This window comes from Nannobrachium achirus, assembly GCF_963921795.1.
Source record: "Nannobrachium achirus genome assembly, chromosome: 21".
NCBI lineage: Eukaryota > Metazoa > Chordata > Actinopteri > Myctophiformes > Myctophidae > Nannobrachium > Nannobrachium achirus.
The window spans coordinates 15,089,384-15,114,239 of record NC_137828.1 but is presented as its reverse complement, the minus strand read 5'-3'; the positions used below and the strand labels follow the sequence as shown (position 1 = coordinate 15,114,239).

At 41.7% G+C, this 24,856-nt stretch overlaps 1 protein-coding gene across 1 annotated transcript in view; it reads right to left on the bottom strand.

The window, feature by feature from the left end:
* Window positions 1-24,856, bottom strand: part of zcchc2 (zinc finger, CCHC domain containing 2) — a 71,177-nt gene that overhangs the window by 31,976 nt on the left and 14,345 nt on the right. The window contains exon 3 of the mRNA XM_080752179.1: window positions 21,076-21,146. Within this exon, the coding sequence (XP_080608305.1) occupies window positions 21,076-21,146 (71 nt within the window). The remainder of the gene's footprint in view (window positions 1-21,075; window positions 21,147-24,856) is intronic.

Here is a 24,856-nt window from a genome sequence, read left to right as displayed (position 1 = left end):
GTCAGCGGCCCATCAGTTCAACAAGATCATTGTTTTTTTATGTGCGATCACTGTTGTGCAAGATGACATATGCCTGTTTACCTGATAGGGGATGAGTGCTGTGTGTGCGCGCACGTGTGCGTGCGTGCGTGTGTGTGTGAAAACAGTAGCGGAATCCAAGACAAACAGATGGAGGGTGGTGGAGACTTGCTGTTGTTATTTGGCAAAGGAAAAGCAAAGCTCTCCCCCCTCCCTCCCTCTCAGTCCATACCCCCCATATTCTTGTGCCTCAATCTCTCTCCCAAACATTCCCACATCTCTTCTCTCTCCCTCCAGTGTATTGTTGAAGCATCCTTTTATAAGCAAGGCCAAAATATCCCTCGGTTTGTATTTTGTTGCTATTATACAGTAGCAACCGTTTTCACAAACATGGCCAACAACATACTACATCTTAGTAGGATAATTATTTTCTTTCTCACAATTAGCAGCAGAAAGAAGGCATTTCTGCTGCCTTCCATACGCGTTTCTTGTGTTATGATCGCGTATAACACGTACAGCTGTTGTCATTGATTTGATCAACAAAAGCCCAGAGGAATTACCATTAGATATGGCTAGCCAGTTAGCCTTTTTTAAACTGAATATATATGGTTTATTGTGACCGTAGGTCGCAGTTTACTATCAGAACCGTCACAGCTTGTCCGTGTCTGTCTGGACGTCCATCCGGACGGGTAACGCATGACACTGGTTCCCCTGGTTCCACTGACACATCACTGTGACATCACCGTGATGTCAGATACTCAGAGCAGGGATCTCCATGTATTGCCATATATGGAGATCCCTGTGATGCCAGGGGAACCAAATCCCTTGTATGCCCATATATGGAGATACACTTTGATTTGGTCATGTCATTATAAGCGGAAATGTACACACACAAAAAAAGACAAGCTCACGACACATCGTGAATGATGTGACACGGTTTGAACTTGTACAATCGTCTATTTTAGCTATAGTCGTGCCGAACTGTCGGACTACAAACTATAAAATAGTGCTAAAGTCCCTGCCCACCACAGCGGAGGTTGTGGGTTCAAATCCACCGTGGCGCATCCGACTTTGTCGGGCGTCTACAATTGGCCCATGTTCTGGGGAGGTAAGCTGGGCAAGGATGGTGATAATTGTCACTGCACGTAATCTTACAGGCAGGGTTCCCACACATTTTTACCAATTCATTTCCAAAACTTTTCCAGAATATTTAACCCAATTTCCAGGACTATATAACAACTAGAAAAATATTGTTCCTTCGAAACAATTGTGGGCTCGCTTCAAGCCAGAAAACAATGGCTATAAAAGCACAAAATGTCAAGATCGCAGGCAGTGCTCTCTTTGACGTTACTGACGTCAAAGATTGGTCCATTTTGTTCCAAAAATGTGTTATGCAAAAGTTGACCCGCTGGTGGCGCTATAACAGGCCAATGTGAGAAGGTTGGTATCTGTTCCTTGACCTATTGGGAATGTGCTTGCAAGATTTCACGCACATCCCAGGCTGTGTTCATGATTTGAGGTGTTTTTGGCTTTGGACACTTTATCGCTGCTTGCAGCTATATTTATTATTATTATTTTATAATTTTTTTGTGTGCACTTCATAGGCATGTTAGATAAAGGTCCTTAGATTGCGTGTAGAATGTTTCATGCAAATTACAAAAGAAGTCCTAGAATAAAAACGGGTTTAAGCGTTTTACAAACTGCTCAAAATTATATAGCGCCCCCCTTTGGCCATTTGGGGTAAGATTGGTTTCAGTGATATTTGAACTAACCCTCTACACTATTTTGTCATGAAAATGTGACTTTGCATGTATGTTTTAGAGGCAGAAGAATAATTTGCATAAAAATGCAATATTGTTTGAATTATTTAAAAAAGCATGTTTCAATGTTAAAGAAATCCGATCTGACAGATCTTTAGATATCGGTCCAAAGTTCACGTAAAAAAAGTTTTGTGCACGTGACGCGAAAGTTCCAGAATAAAAGCGGGTTTACGCGTTTTACAAACTGCTCAAAATGGCGGAAAATTGAAGGGCGGAGCTTACTTAACAACGACACAGATGTCTTCCGCTTGAGTCAAAGCACGTGTGTAACAAGTTGCATGTCTTCAAACAAAACGAGTCATGACTTATGCCCGTTTGAAGTTTGAATTTTCAGACGCTTCGTATAGCGCCCCCCTTTGGCCGATTGGAATAAAATTGGTTTCAGTGATACTTTGACTAACCCTCCACATCTTTGCCAAATGCCATGAACGTGTAACTTTGCATGTATGATTTAAAGGCCGAAGAATAATTTGCATAAAACCGCAATATAAATTGAATTATTAAAAAAATCATTATTTAACGTACAAACTTCTCACCACATAGCCTGTGTAGATATAGGTTCAAAGTTCATGTGAAAAAAGTTTTGTGCACTTGACGCGAAAATCCCAGGAGGAGATAGATTTTTACTGTTTTTCATATAATTCCAAATTGTGGGAGACCTAAAGGTCAGAGGTCAAAAGTTAGAGGGTAAAAGTTGTTCGGCATGAGGAGACGCATAAGTGTATACAGGTTTCATGGCTGTACGTATAACACAGCATGAGCTATACCTGTTCAAAGAACGCACTTTCGAAGGCTTCCTACAGCGCCACCATTTGGCCGATTGCTGTAAAAAGTAATAGCACACTTCGCCACAGTAAACTGAACACATTGATGTTTTTATTTTCATTTTCTCACTAAGTATGTAGGAGTAGAAAGGAACCGAAGTTTTGAGGAGAACTTGATCTAGGAATAAATAAATAACTAGAAAAATATTGTTCCTTCGAAACAATTGTGGGCTCGCTTCAAGCCAGAAAACAATGGCTATAAAAGCACAAAATGTCAAGATCGCAGGCAGTGCTCTCTTTGACGTTACTGACGTCAAAGATTGGTCCATTTTGTTCCAAAAATGTGTTATGCAAAAGTTGACCCGCTGGTGGCGCTATAACAGGCCAATGTGAGAAGGTTGGTATCTGTTCCTTGACCTATTGGGAATGTGCTTGCAAGATTTCACGCACATCCCAGGCTGTGTTCATGATTTGAGGTGTTTTTGGCTTTGGACACTTTATCGCTGCTTGCAGCTATATTTATTATTATTATTTTATAATTTTTTTGTGTGCACTTCATAGGCATGTTAGATAAAGGTCCTTAGATTGCGTGTAGAATGTTTCATGCAAATTGCAAAAAAAATCCTAGAATAAAAACGGGTTTAAGCGTTTTACAAACTGCTCAAAATTATATAGCGCCCCCCTTTGGCCATTTGGGGTAAGATTGGTTTCAGTGATATTTGAACTAACCCTCTACACTATTTTGTCATGAAAATGTGACTTTGCATGTATGTTTTAGAGGCAGAAGAATAATTTGCATAAAAATGCAATATTGTTTGAATTATTTAAAAAAGCATGTTTCAATGTTAAAGAAATCCGATCTGACAGATCTTTAGATATTGGTCCAAAGTTCACGTAAAAAAAAAATTGTGCACGTGACGCGAAAATTCCAGAATAAAAGCGGGTTTACGCGTTTTACAAACTGCTCAAAATGGCGGAAAATTGAAGGGCGGAGCTTACTTAACAACGACACAGATGTCTTCCGCTTGAGTCAAAGCACGCGTGTAACAAGTTGCATGTCTTCAAACGAAACGAGTCATGACTTATGCCCGTTTGAAGTTTGAATTTTCAGACGCTTCGTATAGCGCCCCCCTTTGGCCGATTGGAATAAAATTGGTTTCAGTGATACTTTGACTATCCCTCCACATCTTTGCCAAATGCCATGAACGTGTAACTTTGTATGTATGATTTAGAGGCCGAAGAATAATTTGCATAAAACCGCAATATATATTGAATTATTAAAAAATCATTATTTAACGTACAAACTTCTCACCACATAGCCTGTGTAGATATAGGTTCAAAGTTCATGTGAAAAAAGTTTTGTGCACTTGACGCGAAAATCCCAGGAGGAGATAGATTTTTACTGTTTTTCATATAATTCCGAATTGTGGGAGACCTAAAGGTCAGAGGTCAAAAGTTAGAGGGTAAAAGTTGTTCGGCATGAGGAGACGCATAAGTGTATACAGGTTTCATGGCTGTATGTATAACACAGCATGAGCTATACCTGTTCAAAGATCGCACTTTCGAAGGCTTCCTACAGCGCCACCATTTGGCCGATTGCTATAATAAATAATAGCACACTTCGCCACTGTAAGCTGAACACATTGATGTTTTTATTTTCATTTTCTCACTAAGTATGTAGGAGTAGAAAGGAACCGAAGTTTTTTGATACTTGATATAGTATGACTGCCTGCCTGATAGATAAATAATGACAATATCTAGAGTGTGCTCGCCTTATAGGCGAGCCCACAATGACAATATCTAAAGTGTGCTCGCCTTATAGGCGAGCCCACAATAATTCAGCTCAATAACAGGTCGCTTACTCCTTCGCGCAATGCCCAAAGACAGGTACATGCCAGTGGTTCTCAAACTTTTCAGGCTGTGACCCCCGAAATAATCATATTTTAACTGGGGACCCCCCACCCTGACGAGCACTAAGAGTAGAGGAATTTTGTATAACACAGTTCTATTGTAAAAATAGCAGATCCACATGGTCACAACGTGAGCATGTAGATCGGCTATTTTCATTATTTCTGCCTCTAATATTTGACAATTTGGCCAATGTTTAATTTGTCATTTCAGAGGTATTAACAAAATCAATAACCAAAGACAATGCATAGCTATTTTTTTCCAGGACCTTCCAGGACCCTTGATCAATTCCAAAACTTTTCCAGTACTGGAAAAATACATTTCTAATTTCAAAATATGTCCAGGAATTTCATGACCGTGGGAACCCTGTACAGGCTGGGGACGGCGCCTACTGTGAGCAGGGAGTGTTGGACGGGAGGAGTAGGGACGAAGGGCTCCTCACTGGCAGGTGAGTCGGTAGGATACAGCTGCAGCGACAACACAGAAGTTTGTGGGGAGCACAGCATGGTTGAATCAACTGGAACAATCACTAAGTCGGGTAGAAAAAGGGGCATTCCATGCCCACAAGATTTGAGTAGGGATGGGACGATAAGCGATATTATCGTTTGTGATAAAAAACACTCAACCAGTGTTGTTTTTGACTAATTTTGATTTGGTTTTAGTCACAGTCTTTTGAATAAAAATGTCTTTTAGTTTTGGTCATAATTTAGTCACCTGAAAAGTATTAGTTTTAGTCTAATTTTAGTCGACTAAATATCATAAGATTTTAGGCGACTAAATCTACAGTTGATTTACTCGACTAAAATGTCTTTTGGCAGGCCTTGATGGCATCGTAATGACTGATTTTACACCTTTTTTTGTGCTGAAAATAACATATCTACAAGCTCAGCGCGACGCGTTGTGAGCTTGTAGATCGGCTATTTTCAGCACGCAACACCTGAGAGCAACCAAACATAAAATTACTCTCTTCTCCAGTAGTCCCTCCCTAACATTTTAGTCTAGTTTTTTTGTTTTGTTGACGAAATTGTCAATATATTTAGTCTTAGTTTTAGTCACCACAGCTTTGTTTTTGTTTAGTTTTTATTTAGTTTTCGTCAGTGAAAAAAACAGTCGACAAACATTTTTCGTCATAGTTTTAGCCCACGAAATCAGTCACGATAATCGTATCGTGGAGATTTAATTTATCATGATTAGGCATGGTCCGATCAGGTTTTTTGGAACCGATCACCGAGCACCGATCACAAAAGTTTGATCACCCGATACCGATCAATCACCGATCCGATCAAGTTATTATTTATATATTATTTATATTTTCTAAATGTTAATGTTTTATCTTTAATTAATTAATTCACTCATGAATTCATTTATATATTTGCCTTATAGTTATTTACCAGCATTACAATGTATTTATTATCATAGCAGTAACTAATTATTCCTTCAGCACTGTGGAAATCAATACCCCAAAATGGCCTCAAGTGGGCATACTGAACGGCCGGTTGATCGGATGCACCGATCGGATCGGATCGGTGAATTTACCTTTTGATCTAAACCACCGATTATCGCCGATCACGCTTTGATCGGCCCGATCCGATCCATTGCCGATTGATCGGTAACATCTCTAATCATGATATTGTCCTTCGTCATGCACTGGGATCAATTCACCTTTTATCTGTCGAGCTACATATCCGGTACAACTTAAACCCTCTATAATTGGTAAAAGGTACTTACATACTTGATACAGTCTTTTTTTCACTCTCTATCAAATGTCTTTGCCAAAAAAAAAAAAAGATCTACAAGCTCACGAGTCACGACGCGTCACGGCGCGTTGTGAGCTTGTAGATCGGCTATTTTTTGGCAAATGTTCTGCCCCAGGATAATGGATGTTTTGATTATCACGATATCGTAAATCGCGATTTCTTTCCGAGTGCAGCGCTGCGAGCTTGTAGACCTGCTATTTTTTTTTTAAGTTGTGAAAATGTGTGCAAATCTTTGAATATATGTATTTTCAAAGCGAACGTTTGTAACTCAAATTTTGCCTCTGGGTGGTCCCTGGAACTAGATATTTTGAGATGGGGGTCCGTGGCCAAATACATATCATTTTGGGGGTCCTTCACATGAAAAGGTTTGAGAACCACTGACATAGTAGTCTCTCAAGAACAGACTAACAGAGCTCCAGTTAAGTGAAAAGGACCTTTTCTTTGACGATGGCTGGCCAGATTGCTGACATAGAAACATAGGTTTTTCAAAAAGTCTTAGAAGGATTCAAAAGACACTTATAGAATCGGGTCAAAATTCTAATTTTCACGATTTTTCAAAAAATAGCAGATCTACAAGCTCGCAGCGCGCTGTGAGCTTGTATATCTGCTATTTTTCAATAGTTAAAGCATTCAATAATGATACACAATAATGTGTACCCGTTCTAAATGGGTTTTAAAAGACAAATGGCAGTTCAATCTAAAACATGAATTCAAACTTCGTCACAGGACGGTGCCACGCGCCAAAGATAGCCAACCTTCTCATCGCCAATATGTTGCCTGGATTCACAAACTGGGGACGTGTGCGTGTCTGCGTGTGTGTGTGTGCGCGCGCGTGCGTGCGTGCGTGCGTGCGTGCGTGCGCAGAGGGAAACAAATGGTTCTTTCACAGCATGGTTGAATCGTGTCACTGGAGAGAAGGTAACACGAGAGAGACAGAGAGACTGAGCCCTGTGTGTGTGTGTGTGTGCGCGCGCGCGCATTTGAGCGTATGTGTAACTATCAATTAGTCTACTGTTGAAAATGTGCTAACAGCGAGATAATTGAACCTTTTGCACTTCCTTTCATAAATATGGCACTAGGAGCTCCGTCACATTATCTCAGAGAGAAGTCGCTAGGTTGGCCATGGCTACTTCCTCTCAGCCAGGGACGTGCTGGCCATTGGGAAAAGCGGGACAACTCCCGAACGGCCGGTTCATTGCCAGCCGGTCCAGGCCGGCCATTAGGAAAATTATTAAATGTTAAATTAAATAAAATGTCGGCCTTCGTTCCATTTTAGGGGCTGGGCGGCTAACAAAGTAAATCGTCACTGTCGGGCAGAAACCTCGTGTCTCCAAGTTTCAAATTTGTACATTTTTTTTTCGCAAAGCAAAGCCTTGCTTCATCATACAAGGCTGTCGCACAAAAAGTAGTGAAAACAGCAGATCTACAAGCACACAAATGTGCTTGTAGATCGGCTGTTTTCACTAGTTTAAATCATTTTTAAAATGGTTTTGGACAAACAAGGTTTCCACCCGACAATGACGAAATATAACTCATGTAATTGGCCCACTGGCTTGTCACTTGTCATGATTTTAAATGGCAAATCTTTGAGTAGCAGCAGCAGCGCTATAGAGAGAGATCTCTCTCTATAGCGCGCAATGAGGGCCTCTCTTTTTCCCGGGCTGAATCAGGGGCCCAGCATGTCCCTGCTCTCAGCTTCACAGCACAGAGAGCCTGGATAAAAATACTCCTAACAGGTCAGGGGTTCAAGATCATAAAGTGCAGCATTTATAGGCCTCATGTGTCACTGTTTGTGTGTATGATCTCCAGGCCTGGTGTCACGAGGGGGCAAAAGCCTGTCATGTCCCCTTAGATACATGTTGCGTGAACTTGAGTACCCCACCCCACAGTACATCTGTTTAAATAATAAGTGACTTATTGAGCCATTTATTCATTTATTTATGTCTATGTTTTATAGTAAAAGATGTAATAAAACCAGTAAGACTCCCTAATCGGGAGATAAGCGACCGTTGGTCGCTTATCTCCACAAATATCACAACCTCAACCTCTCACGTCATACGGGCAGCCATAGTTACAACTGGAATGTTGTAACTATGGCTGCCCATAGTCTGTCCGTCATGTCACACTTTTCCCCAACTCATATCTCCGCCACCGTTGCCCCAAGACATGCCAAACTTTGCACACACACTCCTTGCCTGCCAATCCACAACCTCCACCTCTCACGTCATACGGGCAGCCATAGTTACACCTGGAATGTTGAACCTCCATATATGGAGATAACCTACGCATCACACAAAGTCTGACCTCACCAGCCCATACATGGGCATGGACGACTTATATCTCCATACACGGAGATGGCCATATATGGAGATACGATGACATCACAGAGTCCACAGCTGATGATGTGGCGTGATGTCATACAATACACAAACAAGCCCTATATAAAGGGGCAATTCTCACCAGGGAAGAGAGCATTCCTCGACTCAGACCTTATCGCCAGGATCAACTAAGCTTATAGCTTATCATCACATCCAACCATCTTAAGATACTCAGCTAGTAGGGAATGCTCTCTTCCCTGGTGAGAATTGCCCCTTTATATAGGGCTTGTTTGTGATGTCATCGTATCTCCATATATGGCCATCTCCGTATATGGAGATATAAGTCGTCCATGCCCAAGTATGGGCTGGTGAGGTCAGTCTTTGTGTGATGCGTAGGTTATCTCCATATATGGAGATTCAACATTCCAGGTGTAACTATGGCTGCCCGTATGACGTGAGAGGTGGAGGTTTTGGATTGGCAGGCAAGGAGTGTGTGTGCAAAGTTTGGCATGTCTTGGGGCAACGGTGGCGGAGATATGAGTTGGGGAAAAGTGTGACATGACGGACAGACTGACAGACAGCCGGTGGAGGTTTTGGTAGTAAATGCGACCTACGGTCGCAATAAGAATGGTGGCACAGATTAAGGCAAATATCCTGTTGATTTCAAGCCAATTCATACTCCACTTTTAGAAACAAATTTATTTTGGTTTGGCTATGTCCAAACTACAATATGACATCATTCAGAGGTTTGGGGGTGTGACGGGTACCGTCATTAATTCCGCTGTTCGGTGCCACAGATTTTGTGACTCCCCGAACCGAGCCGAAATAAAGATGTCTCTAAAAGTGGAGTATGCATCGGCCCTAGGATTTGAGACATTGAGTTCTCGTTCAAGGTGTCTCAAGAGTTCAATTATTGTTAAACATCTGCAGACAGATTTGACCCATGGGACACCATTTGCAACCCCTGTTGTAGATGGTTGGACATATGTATACGTATAAATATGTTCAGAACGTTTTCTGGTTTTTATGCATGTTGTTAATCGTGGCCATGTGGCCTGTGGTATGTGTGTGTTCAACATTAATCTGTTATGGTGATGTATTGCAGTTCATTAACCTCCGTTTGGTTATGCAATCATATCAATGTGCTCAGCCAGCTCCACAGCTTAAAGGGCCAGGTCACCTCTGGGACAACGAGATCTTATTTTATTGTTGTGTGGGACACGATCAACACAATCCTGAATTATTTTTTGTGTTCAATCTGTGGACGACCGCGCCCGCTCGCCTCGCCGCCCCAAAACTTCGCTGCACGGCCGAAAAAGCTGCCCGCCTCTCATTGAAAATGAATTGCTAGGAGGCAGTGACCGCGCCTAGTGTGGAGAGCACCTGTCTCTCACTGAACATGCTCTGGTCACACCAAAGATACAATAGAGGAACTCATTGCCTAACAAAGGCAATCTGCGCTGACGTCATTGGCGCTAATGTCTGGCATGTCCATCCATATTTGGGCAAAATCCTTTATCAGCTACATTAAGGACGGAATTTAAAAATAAATCGCAGCACAGCAAATAGATGGTCACTCTCAAGTTTGTGACACAACAGAATAACGTGTTATTAACCAAATTAAGACTACCTCCTATGCCTTTCCACTTGGACATTGTGTCGTTTCACGTGGCAGTGCTATGCGTTGTCATACGCTTTGTCATGCCCAGAATGGGGCGATAGTAGGGGTGGACCTTGAAGGATTTCCAGTTGATCTATGAACTCTTGATGTTGGGGAATCAAGTGTCAGCAAATGCTGTTCCAGTTGCTTTTGGCATTAACATTTTTAGTGGATCCACAATGTTTTCATGGGAGGATGTCAATTTCCTCAACTGATAAGTGATAGGTGACACACACACACACACACACACACACACACACACACACACACACACACACACACACACACACACACACACACACACACACACACACACACACACACACACACACACACACACACACACACACACACACACACACACACACACACACACACACACACACACATTTTGTCAAGTTGAATCAGCAAACTGGCCACATAACAGAGTGAGAGCCCAAGCATGTACACGCGTGCGCGCGCAGAGCGGATGGCAGCCAGCCGTGCGACAGGGTGATCCTGCCAGGATCCAGAATGAACTCAGCAACGCTGCTGGCACTGAATGCCTCTCTCACACTTCTCACTAACACACACAGATCTGTCTCTCTCGCTTACTGTTTCCCACTTTCCACTGTTCTTCTGAATCACTGAATGAATTAAATTAATAGCTAGCTACATGAACAATTTTGCCAAAGCATTCACCTACAAATTGAAAAATAAATTAAACAACAGCAGACGAATGAGAATGCCATCTTGTGTGAGGAGAAGCCAGACTAGAATAATTAAGTCAATGCCTGGTGTACAGTAGCGGTCATCTCTGGATGAACTCACTGTTTCCCCTTCTTGTGACAGTCAAGAGATATCTGGCTAAAAGTAGGCAAAGCAGTAGTAACGTGAAGAACAGTCATATGCATTATTAGGACATTGTAATACTGTAATGGTCATGACATGAAGTTGTGAATGTCAGTGCATTTTAAGAGACAATCGCTGTTGAACCCCAAGAGGTCCAAATGCATACCATTTCTGAACAGCTATGCGACCTGTAGGTCTCTCCCCTAGTTAGTCCATGGGCCATACGAGATGTCGCTCTCCGAAAGGTGGCAAAGGTTACTTACTATGGAGTTTCCCAACAGTCCCATTAACTTTACTATATACAGGGAAAAGATGCAAAAAATGTATCTGCTTTAAGCAGCATATGAGGGGTCAAACTAGGGGTTTTTCCTGATTCTTGATCCATTGCAAGCATCTGTTTCGCACGAAAAACATTCCTTGGGCTAAAAACGGCCCCACAAAACTATGGTTTAGTGATGAATGAGTCATCACTTTTCACAGTTTTGTGGGGGCCGTTATAGCCCAAGGAATGCAAAACAGATGCTTGCAATGGATAAAAAAAATGAACTAGTTTGACCCCTCATATGCTACTTAAAGCAGATACATTTTTTGCATTTTTAGGACACCAACTCTAGCGGCTGATAACATTTAGCTGTGTCTCAGAAAGGGTCATCATACCAAAATATAATCTACAGATATAGAGCTTTTCAAAAATGCATAGTAACCTTTGCCACGTTTCGGAGAGCGACACCTTGTATGGCCCATAGACTAAGTGGGATGTGCTGAACTTAAATTATCATTAGGATTATTAACCCCCAGGGCCCAACATACAAAAACAATGAAATGAATCCTTTGCATTTAACAGGGGCGAATGCTGCCGAATGACCTGGTGGGGACACAATTAGCCCTGCAGGCACTACAGGCCTGTCCAAATGTAGTGGAAATCTGAAATTACTGTTGTGTTGAAATGGGGGTGGGACAAAATAACTGATATTATGCTGACGCTTATGCAGTGTCAGACATGAAGCGCCACTTTTACATAGTGCTCCTGCTGCTCCTCCTTTCGCCAGTGTCTAGTGGTGGGAATTGTCGTTCATTTCCGTGAACCGAATCATCGTTCGTTCGTTCACAAGATGGATTCGGTCATGATCGTTCAATCGGTCGTTCACAACTTTCGGGAAGCGGGGGGGGGGGGGGGGGGGGGGGGGGGGGGGGGGTTGAGCCGGTCGTCACATCATTCTCGTTCAGAGCCGTGACCGATAATCAGTCGCGTTCAGTCAGTCAGTCAGTCAGTCAGTCAGTCAAGCACAAGCAGTCAAAAACACACCTCTTTCCTCTCTGCCTGACTGTTTCGGTCAGATGACAGACTCTGCTGCATGCCTGGCCTCAGCCTGCCGGCTGCCTATATTGTGAACGTGACGCACGCACGGATATATCAATCAAAAACATTCACACCGTCGCCGCACGCTCATTATAAAATCATTCAAAATCAAAATCATTATAAAACGGCCAACATCACTCAAAAGCGCAAATTAACATTTCACCCGTTCAGAGAATGAACCCTTACCATTAGCATTACGTTCACACTTCATGAATTAACATGACACTGGCTCAATGGTCCATTGTATGAGATGAGATGTGTTACTATAGGCTACTTGTAGGATAGATTAATGCCATAGTGTTTTCTATGGCTTATCTTCTAGCATTCTTTTGTATAGAACTGTACCGCTTTTTTTGCAAACTTAATACAGTAGTTAGTCAGTCAGTCAGTCAGTCAGTCAGTCAGTCAGTCTGCAGTCTCGTAGGGTAGGCTAGTAATCAGGCTAGTAATTAGAACATCCCGTTCAAAGAATGAACGATAACACCCTTTTCACTCGCAGGCAGTCAGTCGGTCTCGGTCAATCAATCATCAGTCACAACTCTTCTCGCGGTCGGAGGCACTCTGCTGCTCCGTAACTGTTGTCCCTGATTTCTGTTCCACACCCCCACGCACACACAGTCCTGCTTCTCTGAGGGAGAGCCCGCCTCCAGCCCACTACAGTGTTCAACAAGGAAAGAGGAAAGGTGGAAAGGAGGGACTGAACGGTCGGTCGGGTCTGTCTTCTCTTGTGAGATACGTTGAATGAACCGTCTCTCTCTCTCTCGTCGCATTTGCAACTGAACGCCGTGAACGGTTGAACGGGTCTTTTCCGGATGGTGACCCGTTCGATCTCGTTCACCATAAAGATCCGTTCATTTGAACGGGTCATTCATGACCGACACATCACTACCAGTGTCCACAGTGTAAGATATTCAACAACAACCCTTCATTTGCTTGTGTTGCAGTTGTACAACTGTTGCTGCGGTGTCAGAAGGCCATTCTCACAGAAATAATTAACGGTTCGACAGAGCTAAAGTTAGCCCATCAGAACCATGTTTTATCTAACCAGCTACCCGGAAATAGTGAGTTAGAAGACAGGTTCATGAGGTGCATTACACAACAAACAAAAGAACAGCACATTTTGCTAATACAAAAAGGCAGTAAATTAATGTATTATTGCCCCTTCTTATTTTATTACGACGGTAGGTTGCAAGTTTAGTATGTGAACGGTCACAGCTTATCCGTACGTATGTATCTCTGTCTATAATGCCTCACACTAACATACATTCCAGCCCCATAAATGCTAGACACACTTTGGTTCAATTCGAAGTAGTACACAGACTACACAACTCGAAGTCAAGGTTACACGCCATATACCCTAATACTTCTCCCTTGTGTGATAAATGTAAACTGGAGACAGGCACACAGTTGGCCATCAGTTCTGGTCCTGCCCAAAACTAATTTCTTTTTGGTCCCTCATTTGACAATTTATCATAAGCCCTTAATAAAACCACTGACCCTGATCCTCTATTGGCTACGTTTGGATCAGTTACATTTAATCCTTCTATTAATTTGTCTGAAGGTCGAGCGATCTCCTTGTGCACACTGTTGGCTAAACGTCTTATAATGCAACAAGAATCTAGGGATTCTAGGCCTTCATTTCAGAAATGGCTCAGAGACTTGGGCAAAGTGCTCCATATGGAGAGATTTCGATACTCAATTATCAAGAAAAAACAACTTTTTCTGAAAATATGGCAGCCTTTGTTGGAACGGTGGTTGGTCTCCTGTGACAGAGCCTGTGCTCGGGGTGGCCCCTCAAGTGCCTGAGAACAGTCTGGGTTATATTTTCCTGAATACCACTTTAGGTTATTATCTAGTGTTTTCTGTCTTTGATGCTGTCAACTACTCTTTTTTGGCTGATTTGTTGTTTTTTCACACACTAACAGAATCCCTTTTATGCCCATGGAGATCCCTGATGTCATCAATATTAAGCCCATATCTAACGGGACTTCATATGGGAATGCCCATATATGGAGGCCACATCGGCCACATACGATACCACACAAACAGAATCCATATGGCCAAGACAGCCTATAATTCACTGTTTGTCAAATCCCGCCCCATTCTGCTCTGTTACTAAGTGGTACAAAATACCCAGGGCAGATTGTTTTTATAGTGGCAGTGAATGGGGGGAGGGGGTATTTTCATTGCCTCATTATTGGAAATGAATGGGGAAAAAGATTTTTCATAGCCTCATTATTGCTAAAAAGAGAAGACCAAAGAACAGTAGTTACATTGCAAAACAGGGGTTTGCCCCCAAAAATACATGTTTTAATTAGTTTAATCCTCTGAAAAAATCGGAGGAGAGATACAGAGAGAGAAAGCGCAGTGCATCTTGGGTAGGAAGTTGTGGAGTCAACATAAAATGTATTTTAATTGTAATTCTGCACATTTAAAATATATGTACCCAATCGAAACTCTTAGTTACATTGATATTGTTCATGTGAACTAGTTTGTTGAAGATTATTCATTATAATGAGCGAAATCGCTATCACCTCGCGGCGCCGTACTGCACACTCGCCGTGCTCCGCAGTGCGCACCGTGGTGAAAGACTGAAGCAACATTCTCCCACTGCACAACTCCACCCCCGATAGCATAAAGTGAATGATTTTTTCTGGTTGGCCAGTCAGGGAGTCTCAGGGACCAATCAGAAGGCTGACAAACGGTGAATTGTGTGGCTGGTTCTACAGACAGGGATCTCCATGTATGGGCATAAAAGGGTATGATGTCAGATGTCATAGACATCATAGGACTTTCACATAACAAATAACTGAGTAAGCATACAGTATCTCCATATACAGTACATGATCTCCATATATGGGTACCAGGGGTCTCCATATATGGGTAACTGGTTTATTTGTATTAAATGTTTGTTTTATGTTTAATTTACAGTTTAACTTTAAAGGGGAGTTTCGGTCAAAAACGACTTTCCTACCTTTGAAATGATGATCCAGGAAGGCTCTGGGCTGATCCAGGTGTTGTTTTACCCAAAGCAGCATTTTGTTCATTTTTCGATTTTCTCCCCTGCACTAGGGTTGTTCGATATGGCCAAAAAATAAAATCTCGATTATTTTCTCTGAAATCCCGATTTTCGATTTCGATTTCGATTTTTTGTTAAAAGAATAATACATTGTTTCAACTATTTTGTTTTCATTTAAAAAATGCAAGGAAATGATTTTTTTTTCCATTATTGTTTCATTTTTTGATTTTTTTTATATAGCCAAATAGCAAAATGCAATAAAACAATAAGGGTATTAATAATAATAACTTTAGTTGTGCAACAATCACATACAACTTAGCGTCCTTAGTGTTTCATTATCAATAGTGAGTGACAAAACAGCCAAAACAAGCCAGCTCTTGGAGGCTGGTGAGGCATTTTGGTAGGCATTTCGCCTACCAAAATGTAATTCCTGGCTACGCCCCTGCCCTGCACCACTCATGCACGGAGATGTTGACTGATTGTAAACGGAGGCGAAGCGCTTCGCTTCCCGACGCAAAATTAACACAGTGACAGGGACAGTAGGAGTAGTCGTAGACTACAGTCAGTAGGTGGGTAACACAGAATTAATAAGCTTCTTTCAAACTACAACAAGTAAGTACGTTTACCAGCTCAGCAGCGTTTTGTTCTGTTTGCTGCTTGAACCATCGCGAGTGAGCGCAGTGCGGTGGTGAACTCTGCTCAGTCTGACGTGCGCTAAACGCGCATCAAAGAAATTACACATCAGATAGAAAGTAGTATTAATTTGGTGTCGGACCTTGTCGTCCTGCTTTAGGAGGACGGGGCTGTGTACTTTTTGCGCGTGCAAGGCTCCAATGAGTAAGAATTTCCCTAATTAAAGTGAAAATCGATTTTACGATTTCCATTTTTTTAAATCGTCCAAAGGAAAAAAAACGGGTTACGATTAAAAATCGATTAATCGAACAACCCTACCCTGCACCCCACGGCTCCAAAACGGCACCTTTTGGGTCAACCCGTAATCCGGTTATTATTCTCGCTCAAAATTCACTTTTCTCGCTCGGTCTCAGTCCCTCATACTGTAGTTAGCATATCCGAGCTACATCAGCTCCTGGTCGCCGCCATGTTTGTTTACAACAAGCTCAACTCTGAACTCTCAGCCCAGGAGAGAAACACTGGGAAATCCCGTTCCCGTTGGGAAACGCGCGTTCACGAGCTGCTGCTGCTGCTGCTGCTGCTCTCACAGCTCCACCTCCCTCCCCCCACAGCCTGTTACCTGTTGAGGCAGACAAGAGGCTACACCATACATCACTCTGCAGACTTTGTCGACATAGTTACATCTTTTTTCTTTGGCTAAGAGCATTTTTGTGTTTTATTGTTCGTCGCTCGTCGGGGAGTCACGCGATACAAAACGGGATTTCCCAGTGTTCTCTCCTGGGCTGAGAGTTCAGAGTTGAGCTTGTTGTAAACAAACATGGCGGCGACCAGGAGCTGATGTAGCTCGGATATGCTAACTACAGTATGAGGGACTGAGACCGAGCGAGAAAAGTGAATTTTGAGCGAGAATAATAACCGGATTACGGGTTGACCCAAAAGGTGCCGTTTTGGAGCCGTGGGGTGCAGGGGAGAAAATCGAAAAATGAACAAAATGCTGCTTTGGGTAAAACAACACCTGGATCAGCCCAGAGCCTTCCTGGATCATCATTTCAAAGGTAGGAAAGTCGTTTTTGACCGAAACTCCCCTTTAAGCACCTTTAACACTTTGCTAGCCGAAATAGAATGGCTTGTTGATAGATTAGCCGTGACATTTCTATTATTGTATTATGATCTGAGACATAATATTATGTTTATAAACATGAGCCCACCACCCCTCCTTCTTGGAAGTCGCCGTTGTTTTTTATTTTTTTTCGATCCCCCGGTAGTTTGCTCACCATGAATATCTGGATCTCCATTGACTGAGTGGCGGTTTTGGCCGAGGCATCTTCTCCCCGTGCGTTTCGCGTGCGCGATCCGTGCGCATATAATCCAAGCATATGGTCCAGGTATGACTGAACAGTCGATGTGACCATTTTGGCTAGCTTAGCCCTTAGCACTCCAGCTATGCTAATGTTATCGTCTAAACAGTAAACAGACGGCTGCTAGGAAGCCTCTGCAGGGAATGGACCTGACGTCACTTCCGGTTCATGTCAGAGCAGCCATGAGCTATCGATGGACGAGCGGTGACTAGGGAAGGTTAGACGATCGCCAATTTTCGGATAAAAATCATTTATTTCGTTTTTAATGACCCAGTACGGTAAAAGACGGCGCGGCTGAGACATCCTTGCTCAGATGTCCGGTATATTCCGGTTTTAATATAAAGGGGCTCCCCGTGGCTTGGAAAGGGTTAATAGATTGAAGCAATAAGCCACAAGAGGCATGTGGTTACCTGGTATTTTATAACGGCTGAGAGGCGTGGTGAGACACGAGGCGAAGCCGAGTGTCTCCAACCCTTAAGGGTTAAACAGATCCAAGAAAGGTCAGGTTTGAGCCTGAAAACTGCTGGCACAAATGACAATTTGCCTGTAATTGCCTTCAAAAGAGTGTAGACAGACTCGGTTTCTTACAAAAAAAAAAAAAAAGCCATGTATTGTGAACGGAACATCTAATTAGGCAATATTACAAGAGGGTGTGGGTTATCGTGAATATTGATTATTGGAAAATAAAATGTATTGAAGCAGATTTTTAACCTTTCCCAAATTTAAGCAGTTTATTCACATGTTTTGCCACAGGCTATGGAATTTTGTAGTGCCAGTTGCAGTCACAACTAATTCAAGTCTGCACATAATTTAGTTTGGGTGTGCACATCCACGGGTGTGATGACATGACAGAATTCACCTTCTATCAAGAGCAAGTGATCGATATGGTCGCCTCCCTGTCCTCAATCTAATGTCATCCTGGGCGCTACACTCCCTCTGCCAACCTGGGGAGAGAACGGACTGACCTCATTCCTTCTATACATGAGGAGTCGCTTCTTTTCCCCTGACAGGGGGGAGTTTCTCTGGTTGGACGTAGCGTGTGGAAGTAACACATTATTCCAACCAGTTCCTTTCCCCTCCATCAGGCGCCCCGGCTGGCCAGGGGGAGGCATTATAGAGACCAGGATTACTGCATGTTTTTTTGTGAGGGTACCTCACAAAAAGGTACCCTTTTTTTGTACCTCACAAAAAGGTACCCTTTGAAAAAAAAAATGTTTTGAAAAAAAAAAAAGTTTTGAAATTTTTTTTTTGAAAAAAAACATTTTTGAAAAAAAAAAAGTTTTTTTTTTTTTTTTGACTGAAAAAAAAAACGGGAATCCGTGTGACGTCACACGGATCAACTCTCAGAACAGCACTGTTCTGAGAACCCGTGGAAAGCTTTTCATCTCTGTCTTCCCAAAACCAGAGAAAGACACAATGTACAGAAATAGGACTTTGTGAGGATAGAAGGTGCCAGTGGGACCCCAAAAAAAGGTTTTAAAATAGAAAAAGTGAAAATTCATGGTGTAGGTCCTTTAACCCCAACCCTAACCTCAGTAAAACTATGCCTAACTCTAACCCTAACCCTAAACCTAACCTCAGTAAAACTATGCCTAACTCTAACCCTAACCCTAACCTCAGTAAAACTATGCCTAAATCTAACCCTAACCAGGCTAACCCTAAACCTAACCTCAGTAAAACTGTGCCTAAACCTAACCTTAACCTCAGTAAAATTATGCCTAAGCCAAACCCTATCTGTCGACGCTGGTGAAACGAAACGAGCAGCTCCGCCTGGAGCTGTGGTGTGATTTCCAATTGCGCACCGAGCGCTCCACCGTGCCCCCTGTGAGGTCCACATTATTAAAACAAAACAGTACTGTGTGACATCACATTCTCTTTCTGGACTGTCAAGATATGTGACTACTAGGGTTTAAAATAATATTTTAAAAGTCGACTTGGGTATTTGTGGGATGACAGGTCTGTAAAGTCACTGCTCTGAACACTCGACCTGTCCTAAAAACAGTATCTCCAGTAAGTATCTCACCTGAATTAGATATGTGTGAAATACATGTGGGTGTGTGTATGAGCTTGTAAAAGGAAGATGTGGTTTTCTGGTAAACTTGGTCAACCTGAATGTTATTGAATCTCACATTGAGACAGTCTCTTACTGTCTCCAAGTGGGAACTGGCCAAGAAGAGGCAGAAATAAAAATCACAAAATCTTTGCTACACCATACAAGACACCAACAACAAAAATAGAACATCCATGATACACCCCAAATATCTAAGAATAACTCCAAAGTGATACACTTTACAGTACACAATATTAAAAGCTAGTTATACGTACATCAGGTAGAACACTACACGCAGTGTGCAACCTGTACCAAAAAAGTGCAACCTGTACCCTGCTCATATCTCCACAACCGTTGCCCCGATCCATGCCATATTTTGCACACTTACTCCTTGCCTGCCAAACTACAACCTCCACCCTTCAATTGTCACATGCCCATCTTCTAGCGCCACCATGAGGCAGATTCTTGCAAAACACATTTTTGGACACTGCTCCTACAATTTTTGCACTAAAATCACGCAAATCGGTACACACTATGTCTACACTCATCTCTTCAACATGGATCTGTCCCATATAGCACCACCTTCAGGCCGATTTTTCAGAACACTTTTTTGGACACTGCTCCTACAAATTTGCCCCTAAAATCACACAAATCGGTACACACTTGCTCTACACTCATGTCATCAACATGGATCTGTTCCATTTAGCGCCACCTTCAGGCCGATTTTTTAAAACACATTTTGGACACTACTCCTACAGATTTTGCCCTAAAATCACGCAAATCGCTACACAGTATGTCTACACTCATCTCTTAAACATGGATCTGTCCCATATAGCGCCACCATCAGGCAGATTTTTTCAAACACATTTTTGGACACTGCTCCTACAGATTTTGCCCTAAAATCCCGCAAATCGGTACAGAGTATGTCTACACTCATCTCATCAACATGGATCTGTCCCATATAGCGCCACCATCAGGCCGATTTTTTCAAACACATTTTTGGACACTGCTCCTACATATTTTGGCCTAAAATCACGCTGCGACCTGGCGGTCGCTTATCTCCCGATTAGGGAGTCTTACTGGTATATGTATCTAGAGTGAATCTCTTAAAGCTTCTCAGAGGAATTAGCACAGCCAATTTAGCACGGTGTTAAAGTACTAATACATCATATACTGCACCATGGACTCTAGCAATGAATCTAATGAATTGAACATAATATACATCTTCACAGATGTGGCTGGACATGCCTGGTTTAGAACACAGAGATGATCGTAACCAGTGCACAAGACTCTGGCACGCCCGTTAGTGACGACATCATCCATAAGTCCCCTCCTGAAGGGTTACTGGTTTTTAAAATAATATTTAAAACTCAACTCAAGTCATTTGTGAGATGACAGGTATGCAAAAGGCACGTGCTCTGTGCAATGGCATAAATGGCACTCAGGATGAATGGAGAAAATCTGAACAGCATGGCCCGTTTCCATCAAATCAGTGGAATAACTGATTATTTTTTTCAGCCCTCTGGGATCTCCAGAAGTGAGAGAGAGTGTGTGTGTGCGCGCGCGCGCTAGTACCTACCTCAAAGTTGTATTCCCTGTCTGTCCTGCTGCGAGAGATGCTCCTCAGTACAATTCTCTCTATGTGCACAGCTGGAAGGAACACACACACACACACACACACACACACACACACACACACACACACACACACACACACACACACACACACACACACACACACACACACACACACACACACACACACACACACACACACACACACACACACACACACACACACACACACACCATGTAAATCAAACGTTTCATTTCATGAAAAAAAAACATGACTAAAAGAGATTGCCATCTATGAACTTACAAGTAGGGCTGTCACGATTATGACATTTTAATTGACAATCAATTGTCACACAAATAGTTTGGCATTTTAGACTGGAACATATGAATAAAAACGTAATTTTTGTACAGGGCAGATTAACTTTTTCCCTGCCAGATGTTGTTATTTATTATTGGGTTTTGTGCCAGCAAAAGCACCTTACCTTTGCGATGTTATAGACAAAGATGTATTGTTTTTTTTTTCATTATTATTTTTTAATTTTCTCCTTAAAGAGGTGTACCGTGGCTCTACCAGCAGTAGAGGGCAGCCTCATGCAAGAATTAATGTGAAAATGGTCTCAGTAGGCTCCCGTTCGTCAAGGCAGCTCAGTCGCTACAGAGCAATAGATCCAGAGGAAATCACATGGAAGTGTTTTGTTACTCCATTGATGCTAACGTCCAGTGGGTTTTTGAGAGTACTTTTACGGGAGCTGTTTCAACGGTACACACCCGCACGACCCCTCATCAGTTTACAGACATCAAACCAAGGTTCAAAAGAACGAGCCAAAGAACGTACAATTGGCATCGCGCCGCCGGGAAAAATGGGGCGAACGGGAACGTTCAAAGCGTGGAAAGAGTTAATGACATATTTAATAATGTTATACTTTAAAAACATTTCTACAAACGTACGACTCACTTTGCGACACGTTGTAAGCTAGTAGATCTGCTATTTCTGCTATTTTTCACATTATGACACGATTATAAACGATTATGAAAATTATGCAACACAATTGCGATTATCTCAAATAATTGCAATTAGATGATTATGTAATAATTGTGACAGGCCTGGTTCCAGCGTAATTATTTGATTAAAATGTGTTAAAGTGTTAAAGGAAAATTCCAGAATAAAACATATCTCCCCCTAATCAGCCTTTTTTCACGTTTGAACTTACCTTGTATGATGGATTTCTGTCATGGTCTTCCATTTTGCGACATCTCCAGGAGCCTTCCAGATCTCCCCCCACAGCCAAAACGGGGGTATATTGTGGTCCTCCAAAAGCGCTAATTTTCACCGCTGCAAAGTTACTTTTTTCTTCATAAATCATCTATTTATAGTTCCAAGAGAGCCAGTAATCCACTGTTTTGTCGCTGCTTCTCCCCTCGGTGGGACACGACGGATGTTTACATCCCCAATAGCACTAAGAGAAGAAGAATGAAGTCTCGCGTCTCGCGATATTACCGGGACCGTTTAACTTATTTCCATGCATATATTATTTATTATTATATTACAGCCAGTATATATACACAACAAGGCATCGTGGTATACATTTAAAAAAATATAGGCCTATATAAAGTAGTAGAATATAATCTAGTTAGTATGTTGATCGGTAGAATCTAGTAAAAAGAATGAGAAGAAAAGTGAACACACACATTTCTGTGGGACTAAGGTAATTTTTACCCAAAGTTTATTTGGTGAGGCATTGCACATTATTTCAGAATGTCTTGAGGAAAATACGATTATTTTGTGTTTATATTGTAGCCTACATTGTTTACAAATAATAAATACACGTCAAAGTTATTTTGTAAGTAATTCCATGAATAAATAATAAATAAAATCGAAGAAATGTCTTGAGGAAAATAAAAATAACTAAGGTAATAGAATTACCTTACGATCACAGGAAGTCTGTTATGGTCATGAGGTACATTTTTACCTAAAGTTTATTTGGTGAGGCATTGCAGAATGTCTTGAGGAAAATACGATTATTTTGTGTTTATATTGTAGCCTACATTGTTTACAAATAATAATACATGTCAAAGTTATTTTGTAAATATATCCATGAATAAATAATAAATAAAATCGAAGAAATGTATTGAGGAAAATAAAAATAACTAAAGGTAATAGAATTACCTTATGACTACAGGAAGTCCGTTAAAATGCTTTGTTGTGAATCCTTCTCAGTCATATTACTAGATTCTAGCGACCACAGACTAACTAGATCATATTCTTCTGCTTTCTTATTTTTTATATATATACCACGATGCCTTGTTGTGTACATACTGGCTGTAATAACTCCAGGAGAAAGCTTTCATTTGCGCTAAAGAAAAAGCTAAAGGGGGCGCGGTAATATCGCGAGACTTCATTCTTCTTCTCTTAGTGCTATTGGGGATGTAAACATCCGTCGTGTCCCACCGAGGGGAGAAGCAGCGACAAAACAGTGGATTACTGGCTCTCTTGGAACTATAAATAGATGATTTATGAAGAAAAAAGTAACTTTGCAGCGGTGAAAATTAGCGCTTTTGGAGGACCACAATATACCCCCGTTTTGGCTGTGGGGGGAGATCTGGAAGGCTCCTGGAGATGTCGCAAAATGGAAGACCATGACAGAAATCCATCATACAAGGTAAGTTCAAACGTGAAAAAAGGCTGATTAAGGGGAGATATGTTTTATTCTGGAATTTTCCTTTAACACCATGTGATGACTGGAAGTCACATCAAGTGTGTTTTCTCATAATACAAATCCCAGAGTTCAAGTCCGGTAAGCCATTAGTATTTCTTTTAGCTCATCTTCTTTCTCAGAAATACACACTGGATTATGTTCTAATGAAAACTAAACACTGAATCTGCTCCCGGTTTAAATAATTAAATCATTTAATGTCCTCAATGCCAAAGAGAAATGTATTCTTAATCTTAATATGAAAATCTTATAGGAACATTACATGTTGGCAGTTACTGTACCTGGCTATGTGTAGGAAAATAAACGTATCGAATGAAAACTAGTCTAAATGATAAATTGGTCTGTAAGAGTAGTGGCCCCTACAGCAGTGGTTTCCACACTTTTCAGGTCGTGACCCAAAAGAGAAATTTGACGTTTGCCCGGGGACCCAAACTAGTGAAAACAGCAGATCTACAAGCTCACAATGTGTCGCTTCGCTGATCCTAGAAGCACCATTCACACTTTTAAGACTTTTTCTCAGTTCATTAAATAGTTGGAGTTCATCTTCCGGGAAGCATGAATGCACTTTTGTGCCAATCTGCCCATTGGAATTTGAGTAATTGTTTGTGAAAGGGGAAATTTGGCCTGGCGGTAGGCTAGAGCTAGACTAAGGCCATGGGGACCAACGTGTTTGTTTGACCGACTGACAAACATTGCTATCCTCCACCCCAGAGTAGAATGTCTTCTACGATTGAGTGAGGAACAGAGTAATCTTGCCCATCCCTACAGAGAATTCATAAATCACATTATAAAAATGGGCAGTTTCAATCCATGATGCCGACTTGGCTGATTTATGTCTTCCTCTCCTTTACTCTTGGTATTTTCAAGACCCCTGGATCAAAAACTAGCTGGCAGAGAAATTAATTGTGGTTTCCAAATACCTTTAAAGTAATGTATCTATTGCATTTGGACACTTTTCTCACACTACACATTTTATAACTATAAACGTTTGGATAAAAAAATAAGTTTTAAAACAAAATTCCTGTACAGTGGGGAGGAGAACCCTGGAAGGAAGCATGAACCTCCGTTATA